Genomic DNA, 26,298 nt, shown 5'->3' on the forward strand with positions numbered 1-26,298 from the left:
AAGGCAGGAAGACCCTATAACCGTGTGCTCTCTGAACAACCAACTCCGTACTCAAGATTTCTACTTGGATCGCTCACTGGGGCCTCCGATCCAGTTTGTCTAAAAATGAACTCACGATCTCCCCTCCTCCTCACGAGACAAGTGATTCCTACCTCTCACTAAATGACATCAGTATCCACACAGTGGTTTGAGCCAAAAACCTGGGAATCATTCTTGACACCTCCCTCTTCTCACATATAATCAGTCACCAAATTTTTATGTCCCAGGAATCTCCCACATACCACTCCACTGCCACCAGCCACATGCTAAGCTACTACTTTTCTAGCTTGGACCTTTTTAATCCTAACAGTAGCCTCTACACAGTATCCAAAGGTTTTAAAAACATAAATTTGGCTGCATTAACTTCTTTTCTTCAAACCTTTCTAAGATAACCCTTTGATTTTATTAAGATAAGGCCCCAAATCCTCAATGTGCCCTAAAAAATAATATGGTTTTTTATTTGCTGCATTTCACAGATGAGGCTCAGAGTCATTAAATAAGTTGCTCAAGGTCTTAGAACAGTGATTCAAGTGGCAGGGCCAGGGTTAATGCAAACAAGATTTATTTTTTACGGAGGGGGGTTGAGGAATGTGGGTGACACCTTTATTGTTTTGGGGGCAGGGAGACGCTCAGGAGCTCTCTCGGAGGGGTGGACCCACAACAAGATTTTTTTTATGATGCAGAAATAGGAAAATACAAAGATTATATCCATAAGATTTATAAATTTATGGCTCAATATATATTTAAATGGACAGTTGACTAAAGTTCCCTTTAAAATAGTAATTATATTCAATGTTATTAGCTTTTCTTTTGACGTTTTGAAGATAAATATATTCTTATAATGGGAAAAGAGTTCATATGTGACTTTTGCAAATGCACTTATAGGCATACAATTTTAAAATTTTTTCAACAGAATTTTCATTGGGAGCAAATTTATTAATAACCCTTTATTAACCAAGGAAAGTGGGTGTATAAAGGAAAATCCTGACAAACACATAACTGCCATATTTGGGGATGTATTTCTTTAGTAGTTTTTTATTGTTTTTTGAATTTGCAAAGTAGCCTGGAATGTTCCAATTGAAGTATGTAACCACAGAGCCAGCCTCACACATAGTTGAGAACTAAATAAAGTTTTTTATTTGGTTTTCTTCCAAGTTTCTCTTTTTTATTTATCTCAGTTGCTCTCCTCTAAGCCCATGTTGGTGCAGTCCACTGTAATTGCCATGAAACTGCCAATGGCTGCCCACAATAGTTCCCAGCCTGGATTCCCTTAAGTATGGACCTATTCCAACCCACGCCTCGTACATCAAAACTGCGAGGGCTTTTTCCTTAAGGCCCCAATCTGCTTCCCAACGTGACAGCTAATTCTCATGAGCTATTATTTATTAATTTAATGGAGAACGTCTGGAGACAATACCAGAAACGAAGTATATGTTCACCCTTTTCTGGTAACCTCTCTACCACAATGATGATTTTGAACTTTACATTTTATTATTTGTATTTTAAAATAGGTGTTTTAAATATGCTTTTCCTAAACTCATTTGTCCTCTTCCATTGAAACTTTTATATTCTTACACATATGTCTTACACCACTTCCCACATCTTACCACCTTTGGGTGTGAGTGTCCTAAGCCAGAGGGCTGACTCACTGGCAGTCACTGGCAGTCCAGAGAGGAATTAAGCAAAAAGATATTCCTTTGTCTCTCAAGTCCTAGCCAACATGAAGGGACATGTGGTAACAGGTATGCAGCAGAAACCTGTTGAACTATGATTATAATGTTTCTGAACACCCAGGTTCGGGGTTTACTATTTTCTTCCAAATCCAACCTATTGTAAAGAAACCTAACAACGAGTACTCTTGATTACCACTGATCATAGCACCCATGCTTCAAAAGTGTTCGTTGAGCATGAGAAAGATAAGTAATTCATAACTAACATTTCCTAAACTTTTAGGATGTGCTACTGAATGAGATGCTTTGTCTCATTTAATCCTCATAATAGTTCATGACAGTTCTGTTATTTTCCTCTTTTTAGAGGTATGGGAACTAATGTTAAGAAATTAACCTGCCCAAGAATGCATAGCTAATGGAACCAGGATTTGAATCTCATTAGGTCTGACTCCAGTGTTCATGCTTTAATCTTCTGTACTTCGTGGTGAAGTTTTAATGTGTCAGAGATGGGTCAAATCACCCAGTATGTGATTCACTCATTCATTCATTCATGAATTATTTATTTATTCATTCAACAACTTTTTTTGAACATTCACTGTCTACACTTTTCCAGGTGCTGTGAAAATCCATAGCTTAGCCAAATAGAAATCATGCCCTCAAGGAATGTGTCTACCAGGGACTATGTTAGATACAGAAATAACTGTGACATGAGGTATACAGGGGTAAGAGCTATGAAGCAGATCCCATTTTTAAAAAAGTATTGTAGTTCAGAAAAAGGAGAGGTGAAAACACTAAAAGAAGGTGGTATTTCATCTGAACCTTGATAGATGGAAAGGATCTAAGTGTGAGACAACAAGAAACTAGAGAGTGTAAGGTATTTCAGACTGAGAGAGGATTTAGGAACAAAGACCCAGAGGGGAAAGTTAGAAAAAGGAAGTCATGGAAAGCAAGAAAAGGATTTTAAGAAATGGTAGCTGGAAGTAGAATGCTATGGATGTGTTACTTGCCACTGACCAGAACATATGCCTGTTTCATCACAGTTAGCCTCTCGTGCATAGTGCTGCATTCTCCTTCCTCCCATCTGGCACCTCTTCACACATGAGTGCTCAAGTTCCTTGAAAGAGAAGAAACTTCCTTATAGGTGGGGAAAACATATTGTCCCCATTAAAGGATTAAGAATCACTATTAAGGAAAGAAAGGTTAAGGAGAAATCTATTCTTTCGGGAAGCTTTTATTAAGATCCTATTATGTCCCCAGAACTGTTAGATGCTAAGAGTATTTTTAAAAATAATGTGCCACTTTTGCAGGTGTCTCTCCCCCCCCCCCTTTGCCCACCTCCACCCACCCCGCCTTCTTTGCTCTCACCTCTACAGAAATGGGAACTGTCAATCTTTCAAAACTGCCAAATTAATGAATTAAAAATATTACATTATTGCTTTATTTTGAACTTCTTAAGTATTAATGAAGTTGAGTATCTTTTCAGGTGTCAGGCTGGTTATATTTTTGGTAAACTAATTGCTGTCAATGTCTGGGATTTTACCTGTGCAAGCTAATAAATTTGCCTGTCAGTGGTTCATGGATTCTGGCGGAAGACATAAGACTCTTGGGTCAGAAACAAAGAACATTATTGCTCGCAAGCAGCATGAGCATCACGTTTGCATTGGTTTCTCTTGCCGCCAAGGCGAAAGAGGGCAAAAGCTGAAGGGCACCCAGGGGGATGTTATGCGTGGAGTCCATAGGTGACTCAGCTGAGGAGCAAGGAGCTTGTCACCCACCTCTTTCAGAGCACAACTGCTCTTGGTCCTAGAAAGAGACTACCTCATCCCCGCCTGGTTGCTCTCTGCAAACACAGCCTGCGAAATGGTCCCAGTTAACAGTTTTCAGGGCCCTGCATCCTTTGCGTAATTAGTAAGAATACGCAGAGACGTTTAAGTCCCATGGCGAATTGCCTCTTCCAACAACGGCCATTGTTATGTGCTCACTTACCATCTTACTGATTTATAAGAGCTCTCTGCTATTACAATTATTCCCAGGTCTATCATTGACTATACTTCTACTTTGTTTTTGTTTTGTTTTTTAATTTTATTTCATCGATTGTGGGGTTTTTACAACCGTGAGTTCCAAGCCATGCATGGAAAAAGGATGCCCTATTATGATAAAAATACCAACTGATTTTTTAAATTTTAACCTTTTAGTTTTTAGCCTTTAACGTTTGGTCCTTTTGAAATTTACTTTAATGCAGGAATGATGTAGGGACCCACTTTGGTTTTACCAAATGGCTAGCCAGTTCTTGCAACCTCTTTCCCCTACTTGTTTGAGATCACATCTTTATTACATACTAAAATGTATTGGTGCCTACATCTTATACTATTTTTATTCTATTCTTTTAATCTATTTCAGTGGTTCTCAGCCTTCTGGCCCTTTAAATACAGTTCTTCATGTTGTGACCCAACCATAAAATTATTTTCGTTGCTACTTCATAACTGTGATGTTGCTACTCTGATGAATTGTAATGTAAATATCTGATATGCAGGATGGTCTTAGGCGACCCCTGTGAAAGGGTCGTTCGACCGCCAAAGGGGTCGCGACCCACAGGTTGAGAACCTATGATCTATTTGGATGTTACTACTACAATGTTATCTTTTAATTACTCTCGCTTTATACAAATTTTTTTTAAATATATTTTATTGATTTTTTACAGAGAGGGAGGGAGAGAGATAGAGAGCTAGAAACATCGATGAGAGAGGAACACCGATCAGCTGCCTCCTGCACATCTCCTACTGGGGATGTGCCCGCAACCCAGGTACATGCCCCTGACCGGAATCGAACCTGGGACCCCTCAGTCCGCAGGCCGATGCTCTATTCACTGAGCCAAACCGGTTTTGGCTACTCTCGCTTTATAATACACTTAACACCTGGTAGAATTTGCCCCCCATTATTTCACTTTCACTTAAAAACTTTCTTGGCTCTTACCACATTTGTTTCTTTTTTGCATCCAAAGTGTTTTATTGGGATGATTCCCCACTCACCTTGCTTCAGGTGCTTTTAGTGCTGCTTCCTTCTGAAGGAGCATCCTCTGTGAGCCTTGCTTTTCCTCCTGTCAGCTGACAGAGGATGCGGAGCAGCCAACACGCAAAATGACCGTTTGTGGAGGGCCAGAGACGGTGGTGATGTTACAGCATCCTGGGCATTTCACATCCAGGAAGTAGGAACTGGGGCTCTGCACCTGGTGCTTCTTGCTTTCTCTTCTCCTCTTCTGGAGAGGGATAGAGGACGTCCTTGGCGAGGGGCATGTTGTCCTGGGGAGGGCATCACCACCGGAAGAGCTCACATATTCTTAAATGGGTCTCTTAAAATAAAATAGGTAAACAACATGAATATAAGTATTCATTATAAAGAAATTATGAACTACTTAACCCTTTTTAAAAGTCTTATAATGCTGAAACTTCTTTGAAGGTTTAATTTGCACTTTAACAAACATAGCAGCATAGTTCCCATTTGTACCCTTTGAAACCTTTTTTATTTTAATGTAGATTCCTTGCAGTTTGGAATACTGGGATGAACTCCAGAAGGTTTTTGTTGCATTTCGAGAATTCAGTCTGTCTGAAAGCAAAGTTTGTGAACTGCAGTTGCCAGATGTCAATCTTGTGAATGACCAGAAGACACTGGTATCCTCGGATCTTTGGAGGATTGTCTTGAACAGCAGTCAAAACGGAGCTGATGACCAAAGGTAACTCAGTGGAAATGGAATAGAGGCATTGTGTTGGGGAGGCCATCGTTGTCATCTTATCTGGTGACCCCTCACTTAGCGGCTAGCAGCTGTATCTGCCTCAGTTACAGATGAACCAGGAAGCAGAGAGAGCTGGTGTTTCAAATATGTGTACTAAAAACTCCTGTTTTGCTCATACTGAGCCTTGACTAAGAACCTCTTCCTTAAATATAAAAAGTGCAAAAAACAAACTACCAAAAGAATCCAGTCATCCTGAACCAAAAAATATAGAAAAAGAGCCATATATACCTCACAATTTGTATAATGATAACCTTAGGAAATTGGAAGGTGAGGGGAATGGATAAATAGATTGAATTGTTTCCTTCTAAAAAGATAACTTTTGGAAATAGTTCCTTCTTAAGTGGTGTTTAGAATAACTATAAAAGACAAACCTCCAGACATTAGAAAAACTTGGCTAACCAAAATAATATACCCAAAGGATTTCTAATAGCCAAACTTTTATTTAGCTCTAGTTTCGGTTTGGTCACATCAGCCTCTAGAGCTATAGAGGTATCCTGACCCATGTCCCCAGAGCTTCCTGTCCCACACCTCCTACAGGACACCTGGTTCCTGGCAAAAAGGGCCCAGATTGTCCCCATTTTTAGTGTAGCCTCAGCATTTCCTCTTCACGCTCCCATAAAAGAAGTAACCGCATCACATGCAGTGGAGCGTGCCTTTGCCCATGTGATGTTCTGTGGACAGTGGCCTGTGACCCCCTCCTGCTGCCCATTGTTTCCAGTGTCCTGCCTTCCAGTTCTCCTGATGGAGGAATCTTAATCCTTTTATATAATCCCTCCTTTTTTCCCCCCCAAACAGCATCTGACACTAACAGAGAGAAAAGGAATCCACCATTCAAACACCCTGAAAATCAACTGTTTTTTCTGTTACCTTTATTTTTGCCCATTATTGTACGCCTTTACAAGCTCATAATCATAGTACACCATTGGATATTCTGATTTTTACTTTATATTTTATAGCGTTTGAATGCTTTCTCCCTTTTTTATTAATAATAATGTATGTTCATTGAAGAGTTCATTGGAAAGTATGACACTATTCCATGCATAATTATATCACAGTGAAATAACCTATTAACATTTTAGTCTGTTGCCTCCCAGTCTTCTTAATTGATGACTTTGTGTGCTTAATAATAATATGTTTCATACTTTATATATTCTATTTCTAGGTCATTTGGGCTCTTCAAAAATAATTACCTTTCTCAGAGGGTACCCAGTAATATATGATTAGTGAAAATGTTTCAGAGGAGTGGGGTCTTGATTTTACCTGTATGTAATGCAGCAATGAAAAGAACACCCATCCTGTGAGAATTAGCAGATGGATGGAAAGATTGCCTAATCTAAGTATAGGTTACCTAGTCAGAAATGAGGAAACCTCAGAAAATAGAACTATGTGTAATAAAATTTACTGTCAGGTTAGAAATCATTTCTTGATTCTAATTATGAAAGAATGCATTTTCATTATTGAAAGGAGCATTTTAGACAAGGTTAATTCCTCTGAATCTGAAACATCCATAAAAATTACTTTTGTGGTAAGCTTAGCACTACAGAAATGTAGAGCCTTTGGGGATTGGAAATTTATGCAGACAATCAAATTCAGGCAATTTTTCACCAAGCTTCTGACACTGTAAGCACAGATCTTTTGCCCTCACCTGGGATTTTTCAACTTACCTAATATTTCACAATTGATCTTGCTTTAAATTGTTTGAGATTAACTATTTTTCAGGTAGAAACTGATATTAATGAAATTGAAATTTAAAAAGTTGGTTTAAAAGCCCACATAATAAAACACTATTAAGACATTTTTCAGAATGGACAATAAATTTCACCCAATTTCTAGAAAGAAAACATCAGTGCTTTGATGAACGTCAGCATTTGATTATGAAAGAAACTGCTACAGTTTGCTCCAGTATATTCGGTCACTAGAAATCTAGAACTGGACAAAAACTTGACACTTTTATAATAAGAGATGGTCTTATAAGTAACATTTTCTTTGGTTTGAGAAGGATATTCATCAGACTGTACATTACTGAAGAAAGAAAAAGTTTGTAAAGAATAACTCCCATGTCCATAGTTATCATAAAGTTGCAATAGTGTAGGCAGCTCAGTGGTTCAGTATCACTGTACCTGTGCAGTGGAAGCACTGCTTAGTGGAGAATTTCACATTAGAGCCCGGTCTCCAAGGCCTGACTCTCTTCCCAGCTAGCTCTTTGGCCTTGAGAACCTGATTTCTAAGCTGAGGCCTTAAGGGATGAATAGGCGCTAACTAGTCCCAAGAGGAGCTAGTCTTCAGCAAAGAACTGGAGACAAAAGATTCACACTCTTATACCTGGTGTGTTTATCCCATGCAGGTGTATGATCTTTAATTCAGTCACCATATATGTAATAATTACATTCCACTATTGTAACTAATGATTTGCTTGATCATATGAAAATGAGTGATGAGTAATGATTATGGTGGGGGTTTTTAAGTTAGCATTTGAAGTAGAGTTAAATTCAAGCTTAGGTTCCACAATAGTCTTGGCCTTTAGGAGACTTCTCTTTGCTTGTGCACTGGACCGGAAGCAAGAGATATGACCTTTAAGCCCTGATCAGATATCCATTTCAGCCACTTGTTTTTAATCTCATCGTCTATGTGTTTGCCCACACCCATTGCTGAAGCCTAAATAACCCCCTCTATCAGGCCCCAACAAGAAGCAGAAGGCACACTCTGACTGGAGGATTGAGGAGAGTTGAATGAAAAGACTATTTACAAAGGTCCACGTGGGTAGGTTTAAGGGATGGAGCTGGGAACCCTGGGGAACCATCCACTCTTAGGCCTAAAGGATCCAGGTGATGGAGCATTATTACCAAAACTAACGCCGAGCAGGTGTGGTAGGTACTTTGCGTAAGAGAGGCACAGCAGCGTATGGTGATACTGCCAAGGAGTCAGGGGAATACGACCCTCACCCTCCTCTTCTGTGGGCACCTCCCACTGGCCCAATCAAAGGACAAAGCAGCTTGTTTTGGGGTTTTTTTGTTTTTTGTTTTTATATATTTTTGTTATGTCAGAGAGGAAGGGAAAGGGAGAGATAGAAACATCAACGATGAGAGAGAATCATCGATCAGCTGCCTCCTACAGTTCCCCAACTGGGGATCGAGCCCGCAACCCAGGCATGCGCCCTGACCGGGAATCTAACCATGACTTCCTGGTTTGTAGGTCAATACTCAGCCACTGAGCTACATCAGCTGGGCAAAGCATCTTGTTGATATAGTCCAGGGGCAAAGAAAAGGATGGGGAAGAGTAGAAAATGGATCTAGTGGGCAAACAGAACGCAGGCAGCAAGCACACATTCTGTTTGGAATTTACAGCTTCTTACCCATGACTCATCCCAGGAGGGAAACGAGGGAATGGAGTGGTACCCACTCTCAGGCTTTGAGCCTCCCTGGTAGGTTCCCTGGGTTTGGTATTAACGAGATGTCTCTGATGGACCAGAACAACTTCCAACTTTGTTTCCCCTCTTATCCTCACCGACATGGCTAACGCCCAGAGTATGTGATAAGCGAAGTCACACACATCCCAGGCATTTATGGAGCACAATAATATCCGTGCAGACCTGATATGTATGTCCAGCCAACATTTACAAGTTCTGTGATCTAAACTCTGACCACCTGTGCCCTGGCTGTGGTCGTTTGTTGTCCTCCTTGCATGGTCATTTTCCCACAAGGACTTGTTATCCCCACCCCCAAAATGCTGGTCCCTAGAAGACATTCTGGCAAGAGAAATGGCTTAAGGTGTGTGGCTATTTCTTCAGCACTGAAAAATGAAACTCTGGTGAGTGTTTTGGAGCACTTTCATCTTTGGATGTGCCCCCAAAAAAACATTCTCTTCAGGCCCTAAAAAGGCCAGGAAAGAAGTCACTGTCAGCTCGTAGTCGGTAATCCTGAGGCAGTGGCCCACAGCTTTTCAGCGAGGAGTCGATGCTTTTCCTTTCCCAATAGGTGGGGAGGAAGCAGAGAGAGAGACCATCGTGAAGGGCAAGTCCCTGGATTGTTTCTTTTCTCCACGGGTTGAACATTCTACCAGAAGGTGGCCGGGGCCTCCAGATATGGGTCCCCTCCACGGGGCTCCCAGGGTCTGCACTCTCTGATGAACCTAAATTCCTTGGGTACCTTTTTTAAAAACCTTTTGTCTTTCATAAACAATTCAGACATAAATCTTGACATTTGGAACTAATTTGTCACCTATGTTTCTAGTCATCCCGTGATATAATCCAGGATTTATCCAGAAAATTCCTTCCCAGGGCTAAATTTATCTTTGCCTTTTCTCCCTTGGGTAGAAGGAATGCTTGCGTTTTACCCAAGTGTCTTTTTGAAGTCTTTTTCCATTTCCTTTTAGTCGGAGGCTAAACTCTATGTAACAACCCCTCCAGGGAGTTGGCCTTTTGCGAGGGAGTCCTTCTCCCCATACACATTCCCCAAGGTTCCCCGAGCTCCTCAGGTCACACCCTAAGTTCTGGGCTGATGCTGCCAACTCAGTCTGTGTGGCATGGTGCTTACTCTCTGAACCCGGGCGATCGCTCTGCCTGTCCCTAGCTCCATCTCTCTGTCGTCTCTTTATAGGCAGTCCTTTCCCTGAGGGCCCATCTAAGCCTGCTTGTAAGCCACAGGTTGCAGCCCATTAGTGGGTGATGAAATCAATTGCAGTTGGAATTTTTTTTAATAAAAGAGAAAGTATCAGTGTAAAAAGAACAAATGTTATATAACTACACTTATATGAGATACCAAGAATAGTCAATTTTATAGACAAAATAGGATAGTGGTTGCCAAGGAATGAGGGAGAGGGGATGGGGAATTATTGTTTAATGGGTATAGAGTTTCATTTTGGGAATTCTGGAGATGGATGGTGGTGACAGTTGCACAACAGTGTGAATGCACTTAATTCCACAGAGCTGTATAGTTTTAAATGGCTAAAATAGTAATTTTATGTTATGTATATTTTACCACAATTTTTAAAATATCAGTGTCATATTTTCAGTAAACCTCCTACCCCCTCCTTCGTTTTAATGTGTACAAGGCTACAATAAAAGCGTATTTCTTATTTTGAGTTAGAGTTGAAACATTATTAAAATGACAGCACTCTCCCAGCCTGGGCAGAGCAGTGTCTGAGAGGCAGTGTCTGAGACTGCAGTGTCCCTGCAGGAGGAGAGCATTTAGGTCAGCGGTCGCCAACCTTTCAGACCTCACAGACCACCAGTGCTCCTCGGACCACCGGTTGGCGACCGCTGGTTTAGGTGAGCCAGCGTGTGAGAGACAACGCTGCATGGAGGTGAATGTCAGTGTGAGTGTGAGGTCCCTCTTGGGAACTAACGGTAAACACTAATGATTCATATTGAACTGAATAACCAGCACGGTACTCTGTTGGCCAGCCAGAAAAGGGGAGGGTTCTATTAAGTGCTAGACTTTATGCTCCCAGGAGACTCTGGGCAAGGAGACAGGAGAAAGTTCCGCTTTAGGAAATTGCGGGGGGGGGGGGGGGGGGGCGTGATGGCCAGCTCCTGCAGACACAGGATGCGGTCATTCCCTGCCCCTTGGCCTTCGCCTCGGCGGGGAGGAAGCGGTTAGCGGCCCCGATGAAAAGGAAAGCAGCTGCACCCGATGACTTGATTGTGCAGCTAGGCTGGCAAGCCTTTCAGGTGAAGGTTGTTATCCAAGCATTGTCGTTCTCGAGATCGATGTAAATCAAGAGGCAGAAACGCAAGATGGTCTCCAGCCAGAGAGAGCTCGCCAGGGCTGGGCGGCGGGCAGAGGTGGCATGCACTCACCGAGGAGGTTTCTGCGGGAAAGGCCCGGGTAAAGCCTCTCACAGGAAGTTGGCAAACAGTTGGCAGAAATGTCTGGTGTCTGCAGCTCCCTCAACTTGCCTGCCTCTGAAGGTAGGAAGTGCAGTAGGTTATTAGCTAATGGAAGATGACAGAAAGCTCTCTGACGGCCAATTTCTAAGCAGTCACCAAGATCCAAACACAAGGGACCCAATGGCTTCCGGACCCACAACTATGTTATGTGAGTGAAGGCACAGTTCCACCCGTGTGGACGCTCTGTGTCCCTCATCTCTCAGTGACTCACTCCAGTGGGAGCTGGTGCAGGTTTCTGTAAGTGAAGAACAAGGGCTTGTGCTCTTCCAGCCTTGGCAGAGGTCGCCTTACAAGGCTCGGGTGCCCTGACCGAGCAGATCCCTCACCCACGGTGCACCCTGCGCCTGCCGGCCGCGCTCCCAGCTCTCCTTCTCCCCAGCTTCTCCTCACCAGCTTCTCCTTCTCCCCAGCTCTCCTCCCCAGCTCTCCTCACCAGCTTCTCCTTCTCCAGTTCTTCTCCCCGTCTCTCACCAGCTTCTCCTTCTCCCCAGCTCTCCTTCTCCCCAGCTTCTCCTCCCCAGCTTCTCCTTCTCCCCAGCTCTCCTCACCAGCTTTTCCGCTGCCTCTCTCAGTACTCAGCTGAAGATCTGCTCCACATGGTTCACCCCACACCATCCCACGTTCCTTGTTTCCACTCTGGCAGCTCTTCTGACTTTTCTGTCCGTGGGTGGTGGCTGTTGTATAATGTTTCTAAATGTCCACATATTTTATATCACCAGACAGACTGTGAGTTCTTGGAAAACCAAGGATTTATTTCTTTAGTTTTTCCTGTCGAAGTTCTCCCTAGGATACTGTAAATCACAGTGTTACTTCGTGAGGCTCCTCATGGATTGGGGAGCCAAGCTACCATAACTGCAGAGGAATTTTAGATTTGGAAAGAAGGGCATGGAAGACAGTGAGAGGGACGTGGGCAGCATCACTCAGCGTGCACAGTGGCCAGGCTGCACCTTGCCCCTCACAATCCCCAGCTCTCGGCTTCTACTGGCACGGGGGCAAGGCAGCGAGGCAGCGTGTCCCCCTGCACACCAGCAGCCACTACTACAAACGTCTTCCCTCCTGCCGATGCCCTCACTATTCCTGCTGATCAGGTTTACTTGTGTGAAATGGTGTGAAGAGGATGGGCAAGTGAAGAGAGGGCCATGCAGGGTAATGGTCCATGGGACCTGGGTCCTTCTGATCATGGTCAGGACTGTGTGGCACTTCGTACAGCATTCAGTAGGTGTTCAGTAAAGAGTACTGACTAGTTCACATGGGGACATGGATGTGGACAATCTGCAGAAGTGAGACATTTATGGTGACACTGAAAGTATTGGGTGTTTTGAACAGCAGTCATGCTCTGAGTTGTGTTGATCTTAAACTAATGTGAGAGCAAATTGTCCATACGTTACATGAGCTGTAGATGGAAAACAAAAATTGGGTTGCAGAGATGTCAGCATGGCCTGGGGTTTGAGGAATGGCTTTGAAATTTTTCTGCTAGTAGCTCATAGGGACCAATCACATGACCTAAATGTTTAAAAACAACTAATTTATGTGAGTAAATACAAAAGATTTGATAACATTGACTATGGGATTATGGGTACTAGCTTTAAGAACCCTATCGAAAGACATTTCACTTGCATGATATTGGGAGATTTAGGTTATTGAACTTCTTTTTTTCTCTTCTTTCCCATAGCTCTGCAAGTGAATCTGGTTCTCAAAGCACTTGTGACCAGCTTGTAACACCAACAGCCCTGGCTGCCTGCACCCGGGTGGACTCCTGCTTCACCCCGTGGTTTGTCCCATCTCTTTGCATTTCCCTCCAGTTTGCTCACCTGGAGTTCCATCTTTGTCATCACTTGGATCAACTAGGCACAGGTACTCTTCATTTTAGCATCAGAATAACATCCACTTAATACTCATTGTTTTGTCTTGTGGGTTCTCAAGACACAATTCATCTGTTTTTACCCAGATAATTTCTTTTGAGGAAATAAAAAGTTTGGGAGGTGTTTCCATTCTGTGCACTAGAGTGTTAGTGATGTTACAAAGTGCTGTGATTGCTAATCACTTCCCCACCCAGAGGTCCTCTCTGCTGACCACCACCCACACGCTGGTGAAAGGCGTTAGAAGCGGCCTCTTTTCCCCTAACAGTGAGCTCTGGCAACGTTATTCTGAAGTTAACTTCATATAACAGGTGTGCCTCTTACTTTTGAGCTGTCTTATGGACCTATTATATAGGTTACTAATTGTATTGAACTGACATGATTTTGCATGTTTTCAATAGGAATTTTCAAGCAAGTTACTAAAATTGCAGGTTTTGCTATTATTCCAATTAGATCTTTTTGAAAGAAATACATGTTTTTGTTCTATATCCTGACCCATTACATTAATGGCAGATAGACTCCAAAAATGCTTGATATCACCTTATTTTAAAAGCATGACTACATTCTATAAAAGATTGGCAATTTCTCCAATAATTTGAAGGAGTAGCACTTTTAGAAGCTTGTACAGTTAAAGATTAAATTTCCCCACAGCCCCAAAGTGGCCTTTTGTAGATTTGCTAATATTACATGTATTATTCCTCAAAGCCTTTACCAAACCTTTTCTAGCAAATACATTTTATTCAGGAATTAGGTTTTCAACCTACATGTAATGGAAAAAAGGGGAAAAATCAGATTAAAACTAAACACAGCTGCTGTTAAACATCTTGCCTTTTCAGCAAAAATGGAGTTCAACCTGATTTGTCTAACTCTCTGAGTCATGACTTTGCTGTTGAGATTTGGTGGGTAGATACAGACGCTTCCAAGAAACTCTCCTCAAATATTTACCTCCTCTTCATTTTCTTTCTTGTCTCTGTGATCAAAGTTTGCCTGTGAAACTGACTGTAACCTTTGGAGACAATATGTATTTAAGAGGCCTTGTTGGTTGAACAAACCAGTTTTGCTTGCAGATATCAAATGGCAGTTCAGATATTGCATTATCTTCAGGAGAACGTTTAAATTTATTAAACATCCAGTGTTGAATTCAATAACCAAAAACCGAATAATTTAAACGTCATCTCTCTATTTCCGTAAAGCACAGGCTCGTCTCAATTGCTCTTTTCCTTGCTTGTTTTCCAACAGCTCCACCGCCCTACCTACAGCCATTTGTTTCGGATAAAAATGTGCCACCTGAGCTGGAGTACATGATCATTTCCTTCCGAGAGCCACACCTGTATCTCCGACAGTGGAGCAACAGTTCCGTCTGTCAGGAGATCCAGTTCTCAGCCCACGCAGACTGCAAGCTTCTGGAGTGCAGGAACGTGACGATGCAGAGCCTGGTGAAACCCTTCAGCCTCTCTGGACAAATGGCCGTTTCCAGCGATGCCGCAGAAAAGCGGCTCGACTGCACCGTCATCGTCGATTCTGTGTTTGTAAACTTCGGGCAGCACGCGGTTCACTCCCTAAACACTGCGGTGCAGGCTTGGCAACAGGTACGTGCACCCGAGACCATTACAGTTCGTCCACGTGTGAGCTTTGACGAGGCACTCTGTTATCACTTGTAGAGATAAGCATAAACTCCAGTGTGAGAACGAAGGGTTTGATGGGCACCATCATATTTGGGACCTTCTCTGTTTGGGCTAAGTAATGCATAAAGGCTTTGGAGGATATGGGTTCTCTACAGATGCATAGGAGAACATGCCCACATTTTTGTGACTAATGTACCACATCTGTGTGGGAAGTAACATATTCCCAGAAATAGTTTTCAAGTTTTATGGCTCTAGTTTGCCAAAGCTTCAGCTCAGCTATGTATCAAGTTGTCTGAGCGCCCATTGCAGACTGGAGGACCTGTGGGCGCACCTCTCTGCTAATGAGCCTTCCGTCTTTACACAGGGAACGTGTGAGCACGGGGTGGGCTTAGTCTTTCCCTATGACAGTCTGCCATCTTGAGTCATTAAAACACTTCATAATGGATTTTAATTGGAATGTTTGGACGATAATATACTCAGTGGTTTAAGAACAAGTCACTTCCTCTTCTCTTTCTGATAGTCAGTATAATATTGTATTTCCATCAAGTTCGTGTTGCTGCGTAAGCTGAGGCACTTCCCACCTTTTGTGTATGTTACGTGCAGTTGTGTGGAGCCGGCTCCCCAAGAGAAATGGTCCTCCATCCCGCACTGACCTCACATGGGAACAGGCACAGTGCAGGGGGAGGGGCTTGAGTTCTCGGGCATCAGAATCTTATGGGAATAAACTTTCCTTTATGTGCACAAAGACCTATACAAGACTAAGGAATTAATTACCTAACATGGCACTACAATAGCAAAGGGAAAGAAGATAACACATCTGTTTTATATTTTAAAATTCCTTTTTAAGGGCATTCCATGGTTTTCTTGTTGCAAAGGACATGCGTAAAATAAGAGCTAGTGTGATCTAAATCTTTGCAGCTGGTTCGAATAGCGATGTGAAAAAAACTTTCATGGCTCCAATTTCTGCTTTTTGTCATATTTTGAACAATGCATTTAATAAAAAACAAACCTAGAAAACATAAAAGAGTCATTGATAGAGGACTTAAACGTAGGATATTTTTGTCTTGGTATCGGGGCCATTATAAGGGGACTCGTGTGTAGCAACTACTGCAAAATGGCCTCCAGAAATCCCAGTTCCCTCTCAGGGTGAAAATGTTCTCTTAGACACAGGCATACATATAAATAACACAGTGCATAAATATTTAAATGTTTTAAACCACATCAGAGTGTGAATGACTGGCTAGCCCAGTGCCTTGAAGGAATATTCTGAGGGGTTTTTTTTTTTTAATGGAATTGTATATTTGATTAAGTAGAGCCATATGTCACGTAGCATATTGCTGACAGGTACATTCTATGAATAGTTGGTTCTGATTTACACAGGGATTTGGCAATGTTAACATGAGCCACAAGCGGATATACTTCTGTAATTGTTGCTGTAATTTTCTTGTTTCCTCCCGTGTCAAGGGTACTTGCCACCAAGTTTTAATGTGGTAGGCATCTAACCCTGTGTATTCTAAAGTAAATACAGAAATGCACAACTTCAAAATTATAGGACATGTGACATTGAAATGGGCTTATAAAGGGTTATTAAGTTCATTGTTTCTAAAATATTCAGAATGTGGTTTATCCCCTTTAGAGGGGAAACTTAGTTTCCCAACTTGGATTTTATTGTGTGTATAGTGATCTATACAGTGTAATAGTTGCCCATGAGAAATATGAATTTAATAAGCAGGATATGTTGAGTTCTCCACATACTTTTTATCAGATTCATCTCTGAGACAAGTCATTTGTATCCAGTGTAGATGGACCAGACAGATGAAGCATGAAACAATTTGGCCTTTCACCTTTAGGTCACAAGTTCAAGATTAACAGAAGCCTTCATTAGTGTCTGATTTCTCTGGTGGTAGTTTTTTGTTGGTTTTTGTTTTTTGTTGTTGGGTTTTTGGGGGGTTTTTTTGGTAAATAATGTCTTGTGAAACCAGCTTAAGGACCCAAAATGACATTTCAAGTTTGCTTTTTATTTTTATGTCACATTCCCACATTTGAACAAAATAGCATTTAAAGGGGATTTTTATTTAAAAATCAGGCTTATACTCATGTGTCTTATCTTACACCAAAACGATATCTCTGTTTAACTACAAATGCCTACACAACACCCCAACGCAAACCTTAAATGTAAATAAGCCACCTTTTAATTACACATCTGAGTGAACATTCTGAGGGTTAGCCTCTGGAAGTCATATGAAATGTGTATGATCTTTTTATACCAGAATTTAAAACAGTCCAAGAAATGCCTCAGCGTGTTGCAGTTATAACGAGCCCCACGCTGAAGGAGCAGTAGGGAAACAGCTCCCTGAGGACTGTGAGTATTCTTTAGAAAAATGTAAACAACCCCCTTGTGTTCTTTCATTTACATTTTTTCCTAAAACTCTCATCATTTATGAAAGGTCAGTTTTCAGAGATGAGGAAAGTAATATGATTTTTTTTCTACTCAAGCCCCATCTGGTAACTTAACCTCTGTGTCACCGGCGCAGAGATCCCAGTTCATTATGAAAACTGAATTCCAACCTTGGGATGTCTATCTAGGTGGGAGTTTGGCTCATATCCGGTCTTCATGTTTGTGCTCTTGGGCCTAAAGGAGGGGAAAACTGTTTACAAGGAGAGCAGCTTGTGTTGCTTACATAATGCTAAATGGAAAAACCATTAGGACTAATTATACATGGGACTCCATTTGATTACGAACCTTATATAAGGTGCAGAAGAGAGGATTGGATAGGATGGACTCGAACAGGAACAGGCGGGACACTCAGAAGAGAAAAACTGCTGGAAGAAAATTCATCGAAATGTTAATTGCAGTTAGAGACTTTAAAACAATCCAGACTTTCTGTATTTTCTAACTTTTCTATTGTGAGCATTTATTACAATTCATACTTTTAAAAATTGAACTTCTATATTTATTTCATAAGTTTTTATTGAGTATTTTATATGTCAGGCATTATGCTGAGAACTAGAGATAAAGTTATAACTAGCACAGACTGATTCCTGCCCTTATGAAGCATGGAGTCCAGTGATGGAGACAAGATTGAACCCACGGTCACACAAACAATTCCTTAGTCCCAGAGGGGTAATTCTGCAAAGATGGAGTAAGACGCAAGCATAAAACAGGGCCCTGATGTGGGGAGGGCTCAGAGGCTGCTCCGAGGACAGAGCCTGGACACAGGAGCCTGAAGGCTGAGTGGAAAGAGCTTGTCGAGCCAGGAGGAAGGATGTGGAGGCAGGGGACAGGCACTGAGGCAGGAGAGCGATGTGTTGGGTGAGCTGAGCATGGTCAGGATCATGTGGGAGGACCTGAGAGGGGCTGTCGGAGCAAGTGGAGAGGAGGTCGGATGTGGCAGGGCCAGGACATCTGGAACCTGCTGGCAGGCCATGAAGTCGCAGCTTGGGGTTAAAAGCCGCAGCCGAGAGCGTTATGGGAGACAGCAGATAACTGCTGTTATCATCCCTTTGATACTGAACAGAGACTGTTTCCGTGGTTAGTGTGGCTGTCCAGCAAGGTGGCGCTCCAGGAGCAGAGAGGTTTGGTGGGAATGGCTGGGTGATAGAGCGAGGGCTTGGGAGTCCTCAGGGATGTCTGGAAGGAGCTACCTCAGCGCCTCTTCACCAGCTGCAGCCACAGAGCACTGCCCCCATCTGGGGACTGGCGGGTGACGAGGATTCCTCCTCCCAGGAACTGCTCTGGGTGAGTTCTAGGTCAGGTCCTGGTCTGGGCTGGATTCAGGTGGGTTCATCCATCCACTTGGCTTCAGGCCTCACCATCGCGTAACTCCCTGTGCTCGTGAGGATTCAGTAAAACGGCAAATGACTGCGTGTGGCATTGTGGCGTCATTTACATCCACAACCAGGAAACAGGCCAACGGAGAAGCATGTTACCTCCTATTGTCTGCAAATTGATGGGCTGGTTTATACTTTTTTTTCTTGCATTCTCAAGCATCATTTATTTAGCTTTTCTTTTCGTTTACCCAAAGCATACTTATTGTTTATTAAGCCATAACCTAACCAGAGTAAGAACAGAAATTCTCTATCACTTTGCCAGTGTTTTAATATAACAGCAACCAGGGGAGACACCACTAAGTTGAAAAGGAGGCCTAAACACAGGAGCCCATTACTAATTTGCTGAGCCTTCACAGGTTCATGGGAGACACTCGCTGATTGAAGACTATCAGCTGCAACAGACAGCAACACCTGTTTTTTAGCTAACATACTTCTCTTGAAAACTGCACTTGGCTTACCCGACTCTGGAGCAGGTCTGTTTTGTGTGTGCAGCCTCTTAACAATAGAGGGAAACTTGTGGTTTTATTTGCATCTCTCCCTGAGCACATTTACACACACACACACTCTCTCTCTCTCTGTCTCTCCCCACCTCCCTCCCCCTTAAGGGATCTGGGGACGTATTACCTAAAAGAGCCTTACTTTCTGTAGGGTACAAACTGTGGCTTTGTAATTGGTCTTGATTGCCGAGTTGAGAAGGCCAGGAACACGGTAATTCTAGCCGCCAGCACTCTGCTCAAACACGTGCACTACCCAGCCCAGCGTTCTCTGTAGGATGTTAATTCATTTTAAAATGTTAAAAGTTTGAGGGATCTCATTGTTCTTTTACTCTTCTGTGTCTATGATTTATTTTGCAGCAGTATAAGTCAAAACATATTTTTGGACCATGTAAGATCTCTTTAAGGTATTTTTGGTGCTTGTCCTGGAAGTATAGAATCCTTTGTATACACGAGCTAATGACAGCAGATCCTTGAGCGTTCCTGCGTTGTAACAATCGCCACTGGGCAGACAGCTGCCAAACATCTTGCAATTAATCTGATGCACGTTGGCTTTCCTCTTCCTTTTCTTTCAGAACCAATGCCCTGAGGTGGAGGAGCTGGTCTTCAGCCATTTTGTGATCTGTAACGACACCCAGGAGACGCTGCGGTTTGGCCAGGTGGACACGGATGAGAACGTCCTGCTGGCGAGCCTCCACCGTCACCAGTACAGCTGGCGCTCGCACAGATCCCCACAGGTATGCGAGAAGCAGCTCACAGCACAGCGATCATTAAGGCCGGCGGTTCACTTGTTCTGCAGTTGTGTGCCTGTGTCCAGCTATTTCTCCTTTTGGGTGGGTCTCCCAAGGACCCACGTCAGCCACACCTGACAGGAACCCAGAAACGTTGAGAGGTGGGAGCACGGTGTTCCCAGCGCCCCTTGGAGAGGACGCTCTCCCGGGAGCACGGGCGGTGGAACGGCCCGGTGGCCACGAGACTGAATCTAGACGTAGGTGCAGATCCTGGCCGGGCATGACCTTGCTTTACTTCCCACACATCAGCTTTCTCACATGTAACACGGGGATAATATCAGTAACTGTTTCATGGGATGGTGAGGACTAAATAATAAATACGTACAAGGCACCAAACAGTGTTTGATAAACTGTAAGCATTATGCGTTGGGTATTATTATTATTCATTTGTTTATTCAGATGTTTTAAAATATATTTTTATTGATTAGAGAGAGGGAGCGAGAGAGAGAAACATCAATGATGAGAGAGTATCATTGATTGGCTGCCTCCTGCATGCCCCCTACTGGGGATAGAGTCTGTAACCCGGGCATGTGCCTTGACTGGGAATCGAACCATGACCTCCTGGGTCATAGGTCGATGCTCAACCACCGAGCCACGCCGGCCAGGCTATTTATTCAGATTGTTACCGTGTGCCAAGCATGTGCCAGGCACTGGGAGTTCAAAGGTAATCCTCGCCTTCTGAGGGACAGCTCCCGGTCTGTAATGAAGTGAGCAGGACAACAGAATATGCCCAAGGGAGCACTGAGGAGAGACATACCAAAGGATGTCTGTTTTCCAAGTAGTGTAATTCCATTTTCCTGTCACATTCGATGGGAATAATTAGAGGGATGTGCCCCGGAGGGATAATATGAGGGTGAATTAAACACAAAGATGTGGTCTTAAATGAGTCAAAGAAACCCTAGGAAGTGCTCTCAGGAATAACGTATTTCTAACACGCGGGGTAATAAGGAAACTGTCTGCTTGTGATTAAAAGAAAGTCATTAAATTAGAGAACAAGGTTTCCCATCTGGGACCCGCTTCCATAGACTGGCTTCAGGACATGCTGTGCCCTCGGGCTGCCGCTTGCTCTCCCACCCCCCGCCCCAGTAGCTAGATTCTGATTTCTTCCTTGCTGTTTCATGAATTGCCACACTCTTACTATAAAATTTGGAAATGTAGATACAGTACAATTCTTATTTAAGTATATTGTTTATCCAATTCTAGTTCATTTGACAGGACATTAAAACTACAAAAATCCTTTTTAGTAAAAAAGTTCTTACAAATATTTTTCAAATGATATAATATTGCACTCATAATTTTAGAGTGAATGGCATGCCCTTATTTTCAAATTTTCCTCTTGAGGAATTTCCGTGTTAGAGAGTTTTTAGGTCGTTTGGTTATTTGCCTCTTATAATATAGTTAAAGGGTGTTTTGTTTATTTATTTTAAAATTAAGTTCCTTTTTATTTTGTTTCTTATTCATTGCAAAAGTGAGAACATACAGATAAGTAGACCAAATAAAAAAATGACCACCTCTGATTCCAGCCACCCAGACAACCTGGGTTGACACTTGTCGCCTTTTAGAGTTCTGAAAGGTTTCCATGGTGATTGCATTCACAACAGTGAATTAGCAGTGGCAGGAAGCAGGCCTCTGAGAAGCTGCACATGGGCTATCGTCCACTTGTAAACGGCAACCAAGGGGTCCAGGCTGCCTGTCACTACTTGAACCAGTTCAGCAGAGACGGGGTTGAATCGTATATGAGCATTTATTCCAATAATGCCACCGGTATGGGAGAGCAGCAGGTCATCCACGAATATCTGCTCTGCATCCCACCCCCACCCCGCCAGTTGGCTGGTCATATACACACGAGGGAGAAGATAGCTACATGCAGCTGGGAGCTGCAAGTGTAACAGGGAAAGGGGAGGGTAGAGTCTGCAGTCCGGCCTTCAGGAGCTCAGAATCCGATAAGGTGGCTAATTTGTGATGTTATAGCCAGCTCGGCCCATTCCTGGGACCGGAGAATGGTCAGTGTCCCTGAGGGGGTCAGGGTCAGGGCACAGCAACCAAATCAAAGCGTGTCCTGTCCTTGGTCTGTTCTCAAAATGTATTTTCTGAGTCATGGACCCATCGAAGCATCTTACCTTTTTACAGCCTTGCTTCATCCTCCAGTTCCCCAGGGTCAGTAAGGAAACTTATCATCTGTAGTCAGTGAGGTGAATAATTATCAGACAACGGTGGCTCTGTTCTCACTACATGCCCTTCCCCACTATCACACTGACTGTACCTGTCGCCTCGTCCCCCATTCACACACAGCTTCGGGCCTCAGGAAGTGAAGCAGAGGAGGCTTACTGCCCCTCACAGCCCCCTAAGATGCATGGACCACCATGGCCTGTTGGCCCTCAGGGTTCCCCGGACACAGGCGCCCACATGGGAAGGGAGATGGTGAGAACAGCTGGCTCAGTGGTATATGAGCCAGCTGTTCTGTGATCACCCTTCCTGTTACGGGCATACAGTGGTGGGTGGAAGGAGGCCAACGGGAAAGAATGGACGGCCACCGCGGCCTCAACACCTTTCACGTTAACGCTCTTGCACGTTTCCAAGGTCTTTTTGTATTTATCACTAATTTTGTTTTCACAGTATCCCTGTGTGCTTTGTGTCATTTCTTATGCATATTTTTAGGCAAGGAGAAAGCTAGAAATATTAAGCTAAGATAGCAGTAGAGTTGGCATCCCATATGTTTTCATTCTCAGTATAGTGTTATTTTCAAAACGTTGTCAAACTCTCCTAGGTTTTGGCAGCATGAATTGTCTGTTAGGATAGCCAAGCTGTGAGGCTTTAAAAGAAGGGCTTGGAAATCACTGTCTAATACTCCACTTTTAAAGCTAGACTAATGGGGTTCTTAGTCCAAGTAGAAACCCTTACAAAGCCTTAACTGTATTACCAAAAACAAATAATTTTTAATGACAAACTGGAGACATAAGTAAGACAGGTGTCTATTAAACTTTTTTTCTTTTAAATCTGTAACTGCAGCCTCTGGACACAAATTTTAGAATAAGCTGTGTTCATTATAATCTTAGGCTAAACTTTGATCAGATTTCTTAAAAAAAAAAAAAAATGACAACAAGCAGTAAACCACAGTGGCTCTCTCCCACACCCACGTATGCTGAAGGAAGTGTGTTTTAGGATCCTCTGAAGCCAGAGGTCTTACTGGGCCCATGGGGTCTTCATGGAATTCCTTCCATCCACAATCACAGATTCTGCTGTGTTCTAATGAGAGGTTCCATCTGAGGATAAAGAAAAACTAGTCACTTAGCTTCAAACCGCACCTGGAGGTAGTCATAGCTTCGCAAGTGAGCAAACTGTTCTCTTTTCCAGGCTCCAAGTCACATCCTGCATTGCCCAGCAGGCGTGGTTTCAGGAACATTTGTGTCTGCTGCTTATGCTACCTTGGGTGTTAGTCAATTCATAGTCGCAGGGAGGATTTCTAAAGTTCACAGAACGTAACTCCACCAAACAATGCAGCTTGGATTGCAGGGATCAAGAGAGTGGCAGTGACACCTGGAAAGGTTTCAAAGAGGTCAACATGCCGTAGAACCACACAGGAGGTTGCTAACAACAGTAAGTCCCAGCAGGATGGGCAGAAACACGGAAATCCAAAGCTGAAAAACCCTTTAGAAATGAAAAGCTAGAGACTCTCCTTAGGGTTTCCAGCACACGCTCTGAGGCAGAGTCGCTTAAAATGCTGGTTATCCCACAACAGTTGCTACCTTAAACAATCGGAGGGAGAACATAACTCTTTCCTAGGAAATAATTGAATCTATTCAGCTGCACAGCCATATTTGCCACCACAAAGGGCCCTAAATATCCCAGCCCAGTAGACTTCAGATCAGGTTGTATGGGTACAATAACCGGCGAGGGATTGGTCTTCAAAGAAGTGTTTCACATTCTGTAGAGGTCACATAGGGACCAGAGTGTAAGTGTATGGAGTCCTTCCCCAGAGTATGGGCAGTTCAGAGGCAAGGGAAGCGATGTTTAATTTACCAAACCAAATATAGTGACATTTCCATCAACTGGGAGGATTTGTGTATAGTCTGTTTAAGTTAACATCCTTTTTTTGTTTAGTTCCTTTTTTAAAAAAAAAACTTTATTGTAAACCAATGACCCCTTCTAGCCCACCTCAGCCCTTCACACATTATTATCTGTGTCCATGGGTTATGCGTATATACATACAAGTTCCCACCCACCCCCGCCTTCCTTCTGAGTTAAAGTCCTTTACTGGTTAATAGAGAGCACTGTTGGCTAATTAAACTGCTTGAAATAGGAATGCTTCTACTTCATACATAAGGAACTACATTTGCTTTTACCCCTATAACATGCACAACGTATAGATTGTACATTGTTTTTGGAATTGCAGATTTCCAAATCTCAGTGACTTCATGTTAATAATCAAATCACCAAGCAGGGTGAAAATGTGCTATAGACAGAGCTAAAGAAAATAATAAAATGCTGCTTCAAAATGGATACACTAGAACAGTGATGGCGAACCTTTTGAGTCGGCGTGTCAGCATTTTGAAAAACCCTAACTTAACTCTGGGGCCATGTCACATATAGAAATTTTTTGATCTTTGCAACCATAGTAAAACAAAGATTTATATTTTTGATATTTTATATATTTAAATGCCATTTAACAAAGAAAAATCAACCAAAAAAATGAGTTCAGAGGTGACATGCGTGTCATAGGTTCGCCATCACTGCCCTAGAAAGTTTCATAAGCTCATGAAAAATAGCAGATATCTAAAAATGCAAAATATAACAAGGTAAGAATTAGTTTGGAAGAGCAGCAGAGGTACCCATTAAAGCATCAGATTTAGTGAAGAAAATAGAAAGCACACATTAAGTCAGAGGCCGGCCTCCGTCTCCTATGTGGACTTTCAGGGCCGCAGTCTGCGTGGCAGCTACTCAGCTCTGCACAAAAGCAGCCGTAACGAATGAGCATGGTTGGGTCCAATAGAATTTATTTATAGACGGTAAAATTTGAGTTTCAGTAATTTTCACACATCACGAAATGTTCTTTTGATTTTTTTCAACCATTTAAAAATGTGAAAGCCATTCTTAGCTCACAGGCTATATGAAAATAGACGTTGCGCCAGTGTGGCCCACATGCCACAACTTGCCAGCCTGCTTTAAGGCCTCCCAGTTAACAAAATTCAATACACTAGCAGTTTGATATTACATTATTTTTACTCTGATCTAAATGGTATTCCTGTCACTTGAAAACTTGGTAAAATGTTTCAGAAAGTAAGGAATGATAAGTAATAGTTTATACGTAACACGTATAATCAACCTGTACTCACCCCATAGTAAGTAGTAAAATATTTTTATTGTACTCTTTCTAGGCCTGTATAGATCAAAAGTTCTCCAGTTCTCTTTTTGCATGTAAAAATATTTCAGAGTGAAATCTGATCATTTTTCTCTTATCTAAAGGGGAAAATAATGGATTTTGAGTATTATCTACTTATTTTATGATAATCTCAACTGGCAGTTTCATTAACTAGATTATATTTCTTACTCAGTTACCACTCTCCTTTATTCATTTAATAAGTGCAAGTACTCATATATCTAGAGAAAGACATTCCTTGGCACAGTCACAATTTAGAAAATTTAAAAGCAGACTTAGGGAAGGAAATACACTGTGTTGACAAAACTGTTCAAATTGATAAATTTTTTCAGATGTTTGCCTCTTCTGTTACATTGTACATGGCATGCATGTTACAGTTTATTTAGAGGACATTCTTACACATTGAAGGTGAATGTAATTAATGCTTCCTTTCTACAAAGCAATTGGTAAGAAGAGTCAAAGCTATTAAAATCATCATAGCCTACTCTCAGGAAATAATTCAAATTAAAGCAAAGGTTTATACATAAAAATGTGTATCACAATTTAATTTTTATAGTATCAAAAAATTAAAAACCATTATGTTCACTTTGAGGAAAGTTAATTAAAAATCTGGCATACCTAAAAGATTAACTATTATGGGACCTCTAAAGTTTTACATTGAAAGGGGAAGTGCTACCATATTATAGCAGTCAGAAAAGCAGAATAAAGGTTCTGCATTTACAGAATGGCCCTTACAATATACGAACAAGGCAAAGAAAAATAAGAGAAGGAGATGCGTGAAACTCTTACCAGTGGTTGCCTCTGAATGGTGGGTTAAGGTGATATTTTTCACTTTATTACATTTTTATATACTTCTCAACTTTTTAAACAAGAGGTATAGATTATTAAATTGGAGAGAAGTTAATTTAAGCATCCTGGAAAAAATTATATGCAGA

The 26,298-nt window shown here is 42.2% G+C and overlaps 1 protein-coding gene across 7 annotated transcripts in view; it reads left to right on the forward strand.

Moving 5' to 3' along the window:
• Positions 1 to 26,298, forward strand: part of VPS13B (vacuolar protein sorting 13 homolog B) — a 613,015-nt gene that overhangs the window by 512,966 nt on the left and 73,751 nt on the right. For all 7 annotated transcript variants that reach the window (XM_036337858.1, XM_036337862.1, XM_036337864.1 and 4 more), the window contains 4 exons: positions 5,243 to 5,439; positions 13,059 to 13,240; positions 14,485 to 14,834; positions 19,771 to 19,932. In XM_036337858.1, the coding sequence (XP_036193751.1) occupies positions 5,243 to 5,439; positions 13,059 to 13,240; positions 14,485 to 14,834; positions 19,771 to 19,932 (891 nt within the window). The remainder of the gene's footprint in view (positions 1 to 5,242; positions 5,440 to 13,058; positions 13,241 to 14,484; positions 14,835 to 19,770; positions 19,933 to 26,298) is intronic.

Source organism: Myotis myotis, unplaced genomic scaffold, assembly GCF_014108235.1.
Source record: "Myotis myotis isolate mMyoMyo1 unplaced genomic scaffold, mMyoMyo1.p scaffold_m19_p_16, whole genome shotgun sequence".
Taxonomy (NCBI): domain Eukaryota; kingdom Metazoa; phylum Chordata; class Mammalia; order Chiroptera; family Vespertilionidae; genus Myotis; species Myotis myotis.